General features: G+C 44.8%; 1 protein-coding gene across 1 annotated transcript in view; it reads right to left on the bottom strand.

Annotated features, from left to right (window-relative positions):
• Nucleotides 1-15,886, bottom strand: part of PKHD1 (polycystic kidney and hepatic disease 1 (autosomal recessive)) — a 450,125-nt gene extending 434,239 nt beyond the window's left edge. Inside the window, exons 1-6 of the mRNA XM_018039183.1 lie at nucleotides 15,706-15,886; nucleotides 11,934-12,057; nucleotides 9,024-9,101; nucleotides 8,258-8,402; nucleotides 4,231-4,339; nucleotides 629-686 (exon numbers count right to left, since the gene is read on the bottom strand). Of these exons, the coding sequence (XP_017894672.1) occupies nucleotides 629-686; nucleotides 4,231-4,339; nucleotides 8,258-8,402; nucleotides 9,024-9,101; nucleotides 11,934-11,985 (442 nt within the window). The 5' untranslated portion in view covers nucleotides 11,986-12,057; nucleotides 15,706-15,886. The remainder of the gene's footprint in view (nucleotides 1-628; nucleotides 687-4,230; nucleotides 4,340-8,257; nucleotides 8,403-9,023; nucleotides 9,102-11,933; nucleotides 12,058-15,705) is intronic.

The following is a 16,129-nucleotide window of genomic DNA, read 5'->3' as shown; positions in this document are numbered from 1 at the left end:
AGGATAAGGACCAGAGTTAATGGCCTTCCAAGTGGCACCCAACTCGGCTCAATACAAAATACAATCAATGTAAGGTACATGAGCCCACTCTAGACTCTGTCTGGGTCCAGACCTCAGCTTGACCACTCATTAGGGGCATGCCTTTAGACAAATAACTAAACTTTTTGGTACCTCATTTTCTCATCTCCATAATGGAACTAATAATAGGTCTTATAGCACTAGGTGTTATGAGGATCTAATGAGATAATACAAACCAAAAGCTTAGAACAGATCCTGGCTCCCAGAGAGGGTCAATAAAGGTTTGCTAGTAGGTGGATGATTATAAACTTAGGAGTGATGATGACGTCTATTTTCTCCATTCTCCAGCAACACCTGGTTTGGTTTTGCTGGTCTCTTTCTTTTCACGTAAGGATTCCTTTGATTATCAGTGGCGTCATAGAGCAAAAGTGCCCAGAGGTGAAACCAAACCAGGCTTAAAGTAAACCAGGGGTTGGCACTCACCTTCAAAACAACATCAGAGAAGCAGTAAGATTTTGCTGTTTATAGAGACCATCTACCAGGGTCAAAGGGTTTACCATAGCTTTGTTAAAGAGATTCCTATTTACTCCTTTCTTAAGAGATTTCTTACCTGGAACTCCACTGGGTGGATTAACTTGGTAAACAATTGGTGTCTGTGCCCTGGAAAACTGTTTAGAAAGGGTTATCACGGTAAGCATTTCACCAGAATAGCACAACACCACACACAAGAAGCCTGCCATTCCTCACAGACCATTCATCTACGGAAGCAAGTCGCTGTATTTCCTCAAATCACTTCTACTTCTTTCCATTTTCATGATATTTCCGTGAAGCAGAGACGATAGATGTTGTCATAGTTCTTCCATAGATGAGGTCAAAGGAATCTGACAAGGTCATCTGTCTCCCCTGCACCATTATCACTCACACCTGGGCAAGTCTGTTTCTACCAGCCCACCGGTCATACCAGGAGCATGTTTTACCAAAGGAAAGGTAGGCAAGCCATGCTTCAAAATACCAACCTTTTAATTCCATGATTGCAGCTTGATATCTTGGGGTCTTGAAGTTTGTTTTTTTTTTTTTTAACTTTTCTGGACAATAATTTGCTTATTTAAATTGAAAGGATTGCAACTTAAATTATTATCAGCCAGCACCTTGGTAGGGATTAGCAAGCTACAAAAATTAGAAGTTTGAAAGATACCCAAGAGAGATTTGTTCGGGAAAATGGAAGGTGCCTGTTGGGGGGAAAACATGACGCAACGAATGAGAAGCAACATTATTCTCCAAGGAGGAAAGCAGCTCGGATGGGAGAGGCAGGGGGAGCCTGGTCGTGGCACTCAAGTCACCCCCTGAAGCACATCATGTGCTAACTATAAGTACCAGAGAGGCAGGGGCAGGGCCTAAGTCATTGGTTGTATCCCTGGGCACAGCCTGGTATAAGGAGACATTTACAGTTTTGTGAATGCATGGAGAGGCCCCATCTGAGACAACTGACACACTGCCCGGAAGCAAAGGAGAAAAGGAGACAATTCCAGGAATCCCATATCACCTATCATCCTCTGGGTTAGTCCCAGAATGCAGCATTTCACAGTCAGGGAGACTGGGAAGAAACAGAGAGTCATAAGAATGGACTGCCCTGGCCGCGGTTTGAGCCCCATGCTAACGATTCACCCAGGAGGAGACCCAGTCTCCCCATCCTGCTACCCTCACCCCCATCTCTTACAGACACCTAGACCACCTTCCCTTCCCAAACCTACTGTACTTCCCGTCTGCAAAGCCAAGACAGCAAATTGTTTCGCTTGGTCAGCTTCCAGCACCCCAGGAGTCCTCCTTCCCAGGGAGAAGGCCACTAAAGAATAACTCTGGTGTTAATCACCAGCCCTCATCAGACATCGTGAATCAACAGACATTGACGGTGTCTTGGCAAGTGCGGGCTTTACGTATTGACTCACACATCGGTGCAGTCTGTCATCAAGGTTAGTTTCCTCCCTTCCTAACAGAAAAGGTCAGAAAAGAGTGCACAGAAAACATGCACAGTCTGGGGGTCAAAAGAAGAATGCTGTGACTTCACAGGCTGGGAGCTGTCTCTGATGGCACTGAAGGACAAAGATTAACACAGCTCCACACACACTTGCCAAACGTACACTCCCTCTCTCCCAGCCTCCTCCCGCACCCAGGCCTCCACCTCCCGCCAGGACACTTTTCAGACCACTGTCATGCCCACTGGGACTTTATCATGGGAGCTTCGTGAAACAGAGCAGTGGTTACTGCCCCATCTCCCAGATGTTAGAAACGGAGGCAGATGAAACAACCAAGTCCAAACCACACAAGAAAACACACCTGTCAACTTCCAGCTTAAAATACAAGGTCTACCCTTCAGCTGTATGCCTTCCTCCAGAAGAGCAGCGGAAAGAAAGCTTGATCACCCCTCCCAGGTCCTCAGGGTGGTGGAGCAGGCTCAGAGGGAAACCTCGGAAAGGGCTTCGCTTGTGATTTCTCTGTGAGCTGACATGACATAAAGCGGTACTTTTTTAAGAGAAACAGACCTCTGGTCACCCACCAAGCTAGAGATATGACAGAATGAAAAATTAATGAGCTTCCAAATCCGGCTTTCCTCATGCTGATCCCTGAGCCCAAGTAGGGTCGGCAGCAGCAAGATGGGGAGCTGAGAAGCAGAGGATGAGAGTGACAAAGCCGAGCCACCAGCTGCTTGATAAACCTTCTGTGAGCTGTTCTAACTTGTCAGTGCCTGCAGCAGGCTCTTTGGAGTGGACTGGCGAGGTGGAATTAATTTTTAATACACACGGTTCCCCTAGCCCCAGTCCCCAAACAAAGGCAGACACTGGGTTTCCTTCAGCTCAGAATGCCTCTCATTAACTGCATCCCCTGGTGATTTTTCATCAACTTACCGAGTTCGGGGAACCACTGAAGGACTTGCTATCTTTAATGTGTGATTTTAGGAAGTGTTTCTTTTCTTTCCCCTCTCTCTCCTTCCTAATCTTTTAATCAGTAGGAAAACTATTATCTGGGGTGAAAGGCCATCAAAACCAAAAACAGCATGGTGATTAAGGACCATGCCCGGCCATCTCTCTTCTGTTTTATTCATTGAGACACTGTAGAGGTGGCGGTGTGAGTCTTAATAAAAAAGAACAATTTTTTTCTTTCTGCCCCATATGTGCAGAAGCAAAATTCTGGAAAACAAGATTCCCTTGGAGGGAGAAACAAGTTGCTAAATGTGAATAGATGGCAAATTCTAAAGATGAATTGCCTATATTAAAATGCAGATCGTATGAGAGATGAATTTAGAAAATGAAGACTTGTTGTAAAGGAGCATTAATTAATAACTAAACTGTGTTCTTAGGAACCCTCTTAAATGGAGGCTCCTTGTGGGAAGTACAACCATGGCAAGGGGCCCTGCTGAACCACTGCCCGTTATGGAAAGTCTAGAACCGATACTTTCAGAGATTATTTTAGTGTATTAATAAAACCAATCTGAAATGGGCAGTAGACTAAACAACATTAAGCCCCAATGTAAAATTAATGCATATGGAATCTCTAAAATAAGCCCAGGCATTGGCTCATAAACTCTCTCTCACTCTCTCTCCCCCAACCACCGCCACCCCACCTGCCCTGGTTGCTTTCGGCTGTCTCTGAGCTTGAAGGAGAATTGCAGCAGCCAACACCCTTCTGTTTGAGGATTGGAAAGAGAAGCAGAAATCAACCGTGAGCAGAGAGGAAGGTACAGCTTGGGTCCCTGAGTCCCTTCACCACGCTGACACTCCAGATGATCTCTGTAAGGTGAACCACTGATGCCCAATGGTAATCTTTGAGGCTCCTCTATGGGCTTCCATTTAAATGAGGATTTAGATGCAGGTTCAAATCCTGGCTCTACAATTTATGAACTGGATGACACGGCCAAATTATTTAATCTCCCTGAGTCCCAGGTTTCTCATCTGTAAAAGCAGGATGATAAAAAACTACCCCATAAAATTGTTGTACTAAGTTTATGAGTATAAAGCACTTAGCAAGATCCTGACATTCACATGCTCTATCTTTACTTTCTTAAGATAGTCTCAGAAACCCCATGAATATCATCTACCTGTACTCTCATCCTGGCAAAGCAGACAGACTCCCTAGCTGAGATGTAACTTGCTTGTCAACAATGTAAGCACACCCTCAGATCAGGCAAACACACTTTCCTCCCTCCTTGGAACCCACCTTGAAAGTGCAGCTGTCTTGTGGTCCTGGATGTGGGCTGCCTACCACCTGTCCCCCAGCCTGCACTTCCAGGGAGTACACACCCTCCTGTGCTTCAGGCAGCAGAGATCTGAGGGCAGAAAGTGGAAATCCGTATGAATCACCCATGAATTACCATCGACGGATGAATGGATTAAGACGTGGTACACAGATACAACGGAATATCACTCTGCGATAAAGAGGGATGAAACTGAGTCATTTGTAGCAATGTAGATGAATAAAGAGTCTGTCATACCAAGTGAAGTAAGTCAGAAAAGAGAAAAACAAATATCATATATTAACGCATATACATGGAGCCTAGAAAAATAGCACTGATGAACCTATTTGCAGGACAGGAATAGAGACACAGATGTAGAGAACGGATTTGTGGACCTGGTGGGGAAGGAGAGGGTGGGATGAACTGAGAGGGGAGCACTACCACGTGTGAAATAGACAGCTAGTGGAAGCTGCTGGGGAGCACAGGGAGCTCAGCGCTGCTCTGTGATGACCTGGAGGGGTGGGATAAGGGGACAGGAGGGAGGCTCAAGAGGGAGGGGACATGGGTATACTTATAGCTGATTCGCATTGTTGTACAGCAGAAACTAACACAACGTCATAAAGCAATATTCTAATTAAAAATAAATAAAATTATTTTTTAAAAAACGTGAATTGCCAAAGCTGCCAGTCCAACTTCACTACTTCAAATGTCCTTCCTGCACCTGTGTGTGTGTGCTTAGTCAATCAGTCATGTCTAACACTTCAGGATCCCGTGGACGGCAGCCCACCAGGCTCCTCTGTCCATGGAATTCTCCAAGCAACAATACGGGAATGAGTTGCCATGCCCTCCTCCAGAGGATCTTCCCAACCCAGGGATCAAACCAGATCTCCCACATTGCAGGCAGATTCTTTACCAGTTGAGCCACTAGGGAAGCCCAAGAATACTGGTGTGGGTAGCCTGTCCATTTTCCAGGGGAACTGCTCAACCCAGGAATCAAACCAGGGTCCCCTGCGTTGCAGGCAGATTCTTTACTAGCTGAGCTATCTGGGAAGCCCTCTGCACCTGGGAAGCAGAGCTAACCCAGGCTTCCTGTATTTCACTTTTTACCTCCCCTACCCATTCACTAGACTTTGAAGATTGGATCCTTCAGCAAAATAAGTTATGAATCTTTTATTGAAAGGACCTGAGATTTTAAAAATTCTGTCCTGTAAAGAGTTGGAAGGGACTTTGATAGATAATCTACTCTAGTTTCCAGTTAAAAAATAATGAGTTCCATATAGAGGGGATTCCCAAGTGACTCAGTGGTAAAGAATCCTCCTGCCACTGCAGGAGATTCAGCTTTGATCCCTGGATTGGGGAAGATGTCCTAGGAGGAGGAAATGGCAACCGACTCCAGTATTCTTGCCTGGGAAATCCCACGGACAGAGGAGTCTGGCAGCCTACAGTCCATGGGGTCACAAAGAATCAGACCCGACTTTGCAACTAAACAGCAACCACATATTAATGGATTAATGGGTAAGTAAACACCAACGTGAAGGGCAAAGTAGGACCTGAGTCTGAGGCTCTTTCTGATAAAAGGCATTGATTTTACGTGTTGCCAAAAATTCTTGACTTAACACTTATTCCAGCAGCTCATAAACACTCCCCATATCCCCCAGAGAGTCCTAGACCTCCTCTCCTCTTTTCATGAAGATCACAGTGATTTCTTTGCCTTTTCGAGGCCACCATTCAGTCTCATTTTTGTGAGAGGAGAATATGATGAATACGGAGTTAGATTTTAGAAGTGTCTCCCCTCCAAAACTTCTCCTAAAATCTTTAACATTACTCTAAATCTTTAAATCTTCACTGTCCAATGTGCTAGCCATTAGCCATATGTGATTATTGAGGGCTTGAATAGTGGCTAGTCCCAGACTTCCCAGGTGGGTCAGAGGTTAAGAATCCAGCTGTCAATGCAGGGGAGAGGGGTTCAAGCCCTGCTCCAGGAAGATTCCACATGCTGCCGAGCGCCTGAGTCTGTGTGCCACAGTTGACCCCACACACACTAGAGCCTGCGCTCTGCGACAGGAGAAGCCGCCGCAATGAGAAGCACGGCAACTAGAGGGTGGTCCCTGCTCCCCGAAACTAGAGAAAGCCTGCACACATCAACAAAGACCAGCGCAGCCCTAAATCAATAAATAAGTAAAATATTTATCAAAAAAGAATTGCGGTAGTACCAATTAAGATATTCTATTAAGGTAAAATACACACTGGGTTTTGAAGACTTTGTACGCAAAGTCTTATTACATTTACATATTGATTACATGCAAAATGACAGTGTTTTGGCTATGTTGAGCTAAATAACATGCATTATTAAAATTAATCTCACCTCTTTCTTTCAAATTTTTTAACTGACTACTAGAAAATGTTAAGTTTTCTTTGCGGCTCGCATTATATTTTGGTTGGGCAGTGCTGATTTAGACGCTCCAGTGCCAAATTTTGCAAACTCAGACATGTCTTTTTATGATAATAACAGTATTTCATTGATTATTTTCCCACATTTGAGTGCTAATTTAATTTGATATTCATCTCCCAATCAGAGTACATTTAAGAGGGTTGTATTTCTTTTCTTCTAAAATGGTGATATAAAGTCAATGGTGCATGTTAAAGTCATTAGTATGTTGTGGTTGAAAAAACAGAACAAACAAATTGAGTTTTGACTTATTTCATAGCAAGTTCTTGCAAGAACTCTATCCCCTAAAATATTATATAACCTATGGAAATCATCTCTCCCTATAGCAATGCTATAAGGAACTTCAGTTTAAGAAATATCTATTGAGCATCTTCTACTAGCAAGATATTGTGCTCAGCATCCTAAGGACTACAAGGATGAGTTGATCACATCCTCTGTCCTCGAAGCACTTAGTTTCATGAGGATGAATCTGAAAAGTGAGCAGCTCCCACAGTGTCAGGAGAAACAAAAAGCTGAGGAAACTGGGCCACTAAGGCTGTGCATATTGTGCCTTTGTGTAAATTACTAAAAGGTCCTCCCTCAAGGAAGATGAATTGCGCAAAATAGTGTGTAACACACACACAAACACCCACATCACATTGATGAATTCCTAGAACACGCTCCTTCCTCGTAGCCTGGATTTCACTTCCTACTTGTCTGTCCCCCTGGGAAGGAAGGGAAAGATGATACTCAGTTGGCTGTTAGGGGCGAGGGAGTGTGTGCAGTATGGTTGGTTCAATAGGCAGAGATAGAGGAGGGGGAGCTTTCCTGAAAGAGGAAACAGAAAACAAAAGGAAATAATAATCTCCTTTTCTCTAACGAATGGTCCACTTTCAGGCAGCATGTCAAAGATGTTAAAGAAAGAATGAACGAGTGTAAACTTTGGTGGCCAATGAGAAACTAAGTAGGCCAACAGAAAATCTGGAATCCTGTGAACATCACATCGAACTCAGCAAAGAAACTGAAGACTAAGGTGAATTTCCTTTCTAAATGGTTTTTAGTTAATGTACAGTCATTACAATTCTGCCTACTCCAAAAGCGAACGTTGCTCAGTCGTGTCTGACCCTTTGCGACCCCGTGGACTGTAGCCTGCCAGGCTCCTCTGGCCATGGAATTTTCCAGGCAAGAATTCTGGAGTGGGTTTCCATTCCCTTCTCCAGGGGACCTTCCTGACTCAGGGACTGAACCCGGGTCTCCCGCACTGCAGGCAGATTCTTTATCATCTGAGCCATCAGGGAAGAAGATGGTAAAATAGCCTCACTTATTAAAATCTGAATAGCAACAGAAGCCTTGCAAAAAAATCAGCAACTGAAAACATAATCCAACTCCTCCTTACAAATATTGTAAAATTCTCAAAAATCTTTCCCATAGTCTCATCTTTTCCCATATCTCCTCCTCACTAAGCCCTGATAGGGAACTATGTTGGTAAATGCAGTCACTGCAGAAGTTGCTCTAATTCACCAACAAAAGCTACAGAGATGAAGAAAGTATTCATCCCATCTGGCCTTCCCAGTCCCGGGTACCTGGTCCTGCACATCACAGCTGGAACATCCAGGAAGACAGGGGAGACATCACAGGGGATGCTGGGCAGCGTGGGCAGAGCCACATTCACCAGGTGGATCTCCAGTTGAGAGCCATTGGCGGGATGAAGAAGACCCAGCTCCAAACCTGAACACAAGGCACAGAGGGGAGTCTCAGGCTGAACGGAGCGATAATCCACAGTGGGCAATACAAAAACACGCCACAAGGGGGCAGTGGGAGGCACTGAGTTTACCTAAAATTCAAAGGCTCCTTATTTCCAAAGGCATTTCTGAGTGCCATATGAATGAGTGTTCCCATTTATGACTTTACTTTTTTAAAAATTCTCGTTTCAGGTCCATCCATCTAAATCCAGGAAAGAATTCTCCAACCATGAAAGTTACTCTTTGTCGTGGAGTAAGATGGAGACACTGAGCCATGTGCATACAGGATTATCAGCAAGGAAGATAACCAAGGTTCTGGGGTCACATTGCCAAGTTCCAGGCTACATGCCTATCATCTCATCAGGGTTCCCTGAGTCCACTCCACAGCTCCGAATAAGGAAACGGACCCAAACACGGAATGGTGTGATGTGATATTAGCAAGTGGGCACCTATTAATAGTAACAGAGAGGGTGTTCAGTAGGTCCATCCCCCTTCAGGACCTTTTTTACATCTGTCCTTAGACAAGAAGAAAACCAGAGACTCACAGCCTTTAGAATTCTTTAGATCAGTTAATAAGAAACTTGCATTTGGCAAGACCAAAACCTACCATCAAAAATGACTGTGATCCATGTTCCCCCTGCGAGGCTACCTTCTTCAGGTTCAATGTGGATATTCAGACAGGACACTGTAAGTGAATAGGAGAGACACTGGCTTCAGTGTGCAAATTCAGTCCCCCAGCTTCCTTTTAGCATTCCTCAGAATCACCAGTAGGGCTTGATACAGCCCAGAACAACGGCCCCACCCCCAGAGTTTCTGCTTCAGTGGGTCTGGGTAAAGCCCAAGAACTTGCATTTCTGACAAAGCGTCATTTGTGCTTTCAGTCTGGAGAATCACACCTTCAAAGCTCCCATTTTAGGAAAAGTTCTGACTGATCCTAGGCACCCAGAAACCCAGTGTTCACCAAGACTATACTGAATTTCCACTTCCCTTGGAGGAAGCCTCAAGGATACACTTGGTTCCTAATGGAATCTGAAATGCATTTTCCCTCTTACTCACTCGTGAATTAGCAGGTCATGTTTTATGTGTGTGTGTGTGCTTACTCGCTCAGTCACATCCGACTCTTTGTGACCCCAGGGACGGTAGCCCACCAGGTTCCTCTACCCAAGGGATTTCCCAAGCAAGAATACTAGAGTGGGTTGCCATGCCCTCCTCTAGGGGATCTTCCTGACCCAAGCATCGAACCTGTGTCTCCCGCGTCTCCTGCATTGCAGGCGAATTCTTTATTCATCAGGTCATTTTACAGCTACCACTTATTTCCAATATTTCCACTTCCCAGAAACTTTTAGAAGCTGTCTCTATTTCAATCCTCCTACTCGGTACGCCATCCTCTTTTGAATACATGATCAGAATGACTCCCCAAATACAAAATGCTCTAAATTTTTGCTTTGCCTGCTCAGAGAAGCAGTGAAGCATCAATCAGTGCTGGAATTAAAAAAAAAAAACAAAAAAAACCCACTATAGACTTGCACACTAGGCTAAACTGGGTTCTTCCATACAGACTGTAGGCTGAGTATGACGTTATCAGTGCCTCATCTTTGAGGGTGCTCCTGGATGGACATTCCTTGTCCGAGGTAAAGCCAGCAAAAATCAGCTCCCCAGTGAAGCCTACAAAACACTTTTCTGTATTAGAAAAGTTAAAGGATCATCGAGGCCATGCCAACTCTGGCAAGCCCAAGGCATCCATGTACATATATGCAGGTGGCTCAGTGCACAAGGGAGAAGGCAATGGCACCCCACTCCAGTACTCTTGCCTGGAAAATACCATGGATGGAGGAGCCTGGTGGGCTGCAGTCCATGGGGTCGTGAAGAGTCGGACACGACTGAGTGACTTCACTTTCACTTTTCACTTTCATGCATTGGAGAAGGAAATGGCAACCCACTCCAGTGTTCTTGCCTGGAGAATCCCAGGGACAGGGGAGCCTGGCAGGCTGCCGTCTGTGGGGTCGCACAGAGTTGGACACGACTGAAGCGACTTAGCAGCAGCAGCAGCAGTGCACAAGAGTGATGATGTCACTGAGTAGGACCCCATGGGGCCTTCCCAGGAGGTGGGGGACAGGCGCGTCAACAGGCTTTTCCCCATAGCCTCTGCTTTACCTCCTCTCTGCAGCATCAGGATTACAGTATTTGATTCGCATTTCCTAAGTTGCTCTGCAAATATGAAAATCCCCCACCAAATGGAAGATGTTAACTACTCAATGAGCCTGAGCACAGAGCCCCAGGCCTTCGAGAGCCTGAGGACTGATAATATTAACCTCTGTAACAGCACCCGGTTACCTCACCACCATCAGTGAGAATTGTGCGAGCTGACCCAATGACCCCCCCCCCCCACTCTCACCTGACTTTTATAATGGCTTTGCTAAAACCCTTCAGAGATCTCAGGCTTGTTTGTGTGTGTGTTTTTCCCCCAGGGGATAAGCTATCATTCTCCTTGCACAGCCCTGCAATAAACGTTTCTCCGCTCCAAACTCTGACGTTTCTGTTTGTCTGGCCTCACTCTAGGTTGTGGACATGAACTTGCACTAACAGTAAAGGCCCATTCACAAGAACACAATCGTTGGTGGCGCTCTGGCCAGACCAGCTCACACTCGCCCTCAAAGCTGTATTAGAGGCGTGTGCGCTCAGTTGCTTCAGTCGTGTCTGACTCTTTGCGACCCTATGGACTGCGGCCCAGGTGCCTCTGTCCATGGGGGTTTCCAGGCAAGAATGCTGGAGTGGGTTGCCATTTCTTTTTCCAGGGGATCTTCCTGACCCAGGGATTGAACCCGGGTCTCCTGCATCTCCTGCACTGGCAAGCATATTCCTTACCTCTAGCACCACCTGGGAAGCCCCCAAGAAGGCACAGAGGATAACCGAATTAGCTGAGAAAAGCAGAGACACAATCTCAGAAAAGAAAATTTGAGTCGGCCGTTCATTGCTAAGACAAGCTAAGCCTTCCTTTGGGAAGATAAAGTAATAAAATCTAAAAATAACTGCATTGTATGGCTCAAAAAGGAGTTATAAAAAGAAGATTATGTTATTATTAAAAGCTCTAGACTATAACAGCAAGTGCCACTGGCTGTTAAAAATTAAAGTATATATTTATAACTGTTTAATGTACAACCTCAGCCAACAAACAGAAAAAAATTATTAAGCACAGAAACTTCAGTCTTAGAGGAGACACTAATAGGTCATCCCCAATAATATTTCAGGTCAGTTCAGTTCAGTCGCTCAGTCATGCTGACTCTTTGTGACCCCATGGACTGCAGCACGCCAGGCTTTTGAGTCCATCACCAACTCCCGGAGCTTGCTCAAACTCATGTCCACTGAGTCAGTGATGCCATCCAACCGTCTCATCTTCTGTTGTCCCCTTCTCCTCCTGCCTTCAATCTTTCCCAATAATATTTAAGTATCAATAAACTAGTTCTCAAGGTAACCTGTTTTGGCCTCCTTAAAATCTCTTCAAAACACATTCACTGACCTGCCAAAAGTAGTATTTGGATACTTGTCAGAGAGATCAGAGAGCCAGTCATCTTGCTGAAATCGATCCTGTCAAAATTGCTCAGACATTAAACACATCTTCAATTTTGATTGGAGCAGCATAGCTTTATAAAAACAAAATGAAAAGAAAATGACTATCATTTTTGCTTACATACAATTGCTTTGCTGTGTTAAAACTTGGAAAATTAAGGATCTTCTGAGAGACCATCATCCCAACTTGCAAAAAAAGGACAATCTATAAAATCACCACTATTCTACCCCCTCTCCTGTCTCATTCACTTATTTTATGCATACGCAAGCTAGGTAAGTAATAGTAACCTCTTGCATTAATTCATTCTTAAACAAACACTTACATTTTAAAAGTAAGTAAATTCCAGAGTCAAAATACTAGCTAATGGTGACGAGGGGGAGGGGGTTGTTTTGTTTTGTTTTCTGGAAGTCTCAGTCCTCCAGGAAGCAAACAACATGCAAAAAAAGAGTGAAGAGCTTAACAAAATGAATGTTAAACATGGTAACAGGTTGAAAAACTGATGCTAATGGAAACTTGCAGGACATTATCTTACCCTGGTGGCTCAGCCATAAAGAATCTGCCTGCAATGCAGGAGACCAGGGTTCAATCCCTGGGTGGGGAAGATACCCTGGGGGAGGGCATGGCAATCCACTCTAGTACTCTTGCCTGGAGAATCCCATGGACGGAGGATTTTGGCAAGCTACAGTTCATAGGGTCACACAGAGTCAGACACAACTGAAGTGACCAAGCAGCAGCAGCAGCAGCAGCAGCAGCATCTTACCCTCACAGCAGAGGAAACAGGGAGGGAGTAACAGGAAGAAAAAGCTGGACCCTCCAAACTGGACCTCCCAGGTCCCTCTACCTCAATTCACAATGCCTGGACCATCTTCCTTAAACGCTGCTTTCACTGTGGCATTGTCCTGTTTAATGCTTTCAATTCAAAGCAAAACCTCTATCACGGCAAAGAGAGGATAAGAACACTTGAGAGGATTTTTATTAAGAATAACTGAGGTGATACATGCTGCTGCTGCTGCTGCTAAGTCGCTTCAGTCGTGTCCGACTCTGTTCCACCCCATAGACAGCAGCCCACCAGGTGCCCCCGTCCCTGGGATTCTCCAGGCAAGAACACTGGAGTGGGTTGCCATTTCCTTCTCCAATGCATGAAAGTGAAAAGTGAAAGTGAAGTGGCTCAGTCGAGTCTGACTCTTATTGACCCCATGGACTGCATGCAGCCCACCAGGCTCCTCCATCCATGGGATTTTCCAGGCAAGAGTACTGGAGTGGGGTGCCATTGCCTTCTCCATACCTAAAGAAATTAACACAGGGCCTGGTACAAAGAAGACACTCACAAAGGTCAGTTTTCCTTTCAAAGGCTCTCTGCTTCCCACAGAAAGCCCTGATTCTGCAGTTTCACCCTGACCTGCCCCTCACATTTCCAACTTTCCCTTTCACTGCACCCAGCAAGCTCCCCACATGGCAGCGTCTGCCTTGGATCCTGCTGGTCCCTTTCTAGAGTCCCCCAACTTTCTTGTGCCCTAAAGAACTCCTGGCCTCCTTCAGGGCCCAACTCAGGAGCTGCCTCTCCACGGAATCTGTCCCCCATGTAGATTCATAAATTAACTGGCCCCCAGACTCCCTAGTGGTCCAGTGGCTAAAACTCCACACTCCCAATGTAGGGAGCCCGGGTTCAACCCCTGGTCAGGGAGCTAGATCCCACATGCTGCAACTAAGACACAGAGCAGCCAAATAAATAAAGGTTTAAGAAAAAAATTAACTGGCCTCCAAATACGGAGGGCAAGGAGACACCTTAGAAGAAGGCAAACACTCCAGATTTGCAGGTGCTGGGTTTCATAAGCAGGAAAACTTTTACATATGAGGCTCATCTTGGGTGTTAGCAAGATGAATAGATCTCCACCCATCACAATCTTAAAAGTTTATACAGAGGCTTGAACAGTGTTCAGTCACGGGTTCAATCCCAATGATCTCAATGCCACATGGCTCTCTGAAAACTGCATCTGTGAAAACAGCTCCTGTTGTGGAACCTTTGCACAAAAGGTACATTTCAAGTACACGGGGTGGGGTGGGAGGAGGCCTGCTTGTAGGTGGACTGGTAGTCATGCCCCGTCCATGACCTGGAGGAGGTGGACCAGCATCCATCCCTCCTGACCTCGTAACAGGTGAAGCAAGACTCCACGTGTTAACATTATATCCTCAATGTAACAAACCCCTTTCATTGATATTGGAGGGAGGGGTTAAGAAAGCACTGAAGCCAGAAAAAACAGTTTTACCATTACAAAATAAATAAATAAATAAATGCCCAGAAAAAAAGTATCTACAGAAAGCTTAAGAATAAACGTATCTTTTAGGTATGTCCGAATTAAGACAGTGCAATGGATAATCACCTGTAGTTCATTCCACTCCACAGACATTTATCATTTGCCTAATATACGTTGGGCACAGTGCTTTCTGTTGTTTTTTAGTGACTAAGTCGTGTCCAGCTCTTTTACAACCCCATGGACTGTAGCCTTCCAGGCTCCTTTGTCTGTGGGATTTCCCAGGCAAGAATACTGGAGTGGGTTGCCATTTTCTTCTCCAGGGGACCTTCCCAACCTAGGGATAGAACCCACAGTTCTTGCCACATCTCTTGTATTAGAGGCAGATTCTGTACCACTGGAGCTGGGAAAACAGAGATAAATTATCTTTGTACCTGCCCTCAAGTACCCAGCAGTTGGGGTAGGGGCAGAAGCTACTCTCATTTACAAGAGGAGTTCTAAAGTTTTCAAGTAGATTAAGCAGGTGTTTCTTTAACTTGTAAAATTCTCTATATTTTATATCTATTTGAAATAGGATTCATTTTTCAAACATTTAATTTTCAGAAATACATCTATTGCCTAGAGAAAAGTACCCAGGAGTTACTTATAGTCCAAAAGCACCGGATTTGATTTACTTGTCACACCAACAGAATATGTTAGGCACAGGAGAGTCGATTTTCAATCTGACTGGGATTTTAGCATTCTATTTTGGTGCCTACCCCCAAATGTAGAACATCAGAAGTAAATGGTCACATGTTGGTTTTCTTAAAACCCTGTGTTGGGAGGGGGCAGGTGGGAGGAAATGAGTGATTGGAATCGACACATATACACTATCAATAAATACTATGTATAAAACAGATAACTAATGAGAACATACTCTAAAGCACAGGAAACTCTCTAGTCAAAGCACTGTGGTGACCTGAATGGGAAGGAAGTCCAAAAGGGAGCGGATCCATGTCCCTGTACGGCTAATTCCTTTTGCTATACAGTAAAAACTAATACAACATTGTAAGTTAACTATATGCCAATAAAAATTAATTTTAAAAAAACCTCTATGTTCAGACCTACATCTTCCCTCTAAAATAGAGCAATCAAATCAATAACAAACGTATTTTCTCTTAAAATGATTATCCACTAATTCTTCCTAAGAACAAACTCAGCCTCCATTAAATACTTTAACCAGAATATTTTCAACCAGAGGAGAGCTGTGTGCATCAGGTCAGTTCTCTCTCCGCTGTCTCTCTCTCCCCACTCTGCCCTTGTTCTTTCTCCTCCTCTCTGTCGCCTTCCCAGCCCCCCTCCCTGTGGGGCTTTGAAAGACAAACCTGCGAGGCTGCTACATCTATCCCCCAGTTCCTTTGTTTAACACACTAGCAAAAAGGCAACATCTAGGAAACACAGAGCAGAGACATTTCTGAGCCCAACAGTACCTTTTCCTGTTTCTCTCTCCTTTGGACTCAAGGGAGGAGTCCTTTCCTTTCAGAATGACCTTGTTCCTTTCAGAATGACCTTGTTCCTCTTAGGAACCGATGGCTGTGTTACGTGGTGAGACTGAGAGCCCACCTGCAGCAGCACAGGTAACTTACTTGCGTCAGGTTGTAACTCACCTAACTCGTTTGTGTCCCAGCCAAACCTGTGCTAAAGAAAAAATTCAGAGCTGACCATGGGGCAAGTTTAATGATTAACGCAAGCTACTGAGGCTTTTTCCCCCAAGATCTTTTATTAACGATCGAAGAAAGTCTTACATTTTTTTCCACTTACATGTACCCTAGACAAGATGTTTAGATGAAAGTTCACCCAATGAGACAGACAGGTATTCAATGATTGAAAGAATTGCCAGTAAGTCAGTGATCG

The sequence above is a fragment of the Capra hircus genome, chromosome 23 (genome assembly GCF_001704415.2).
Source record: "Capra hircus breed San Clemente chromosome 23, ASM170441v1, whole genome shotgun sequence".
Taxonomy (NCBI): domain Eukaryota; kingdom Metazoa; phylum Chordata; class Mammalia; order Artiodactyla; family Bovidae; genus Capra; species Capra hircus.
This window is presented reverse-complemented; position numbering and strand designations above follow the sequence as displayed.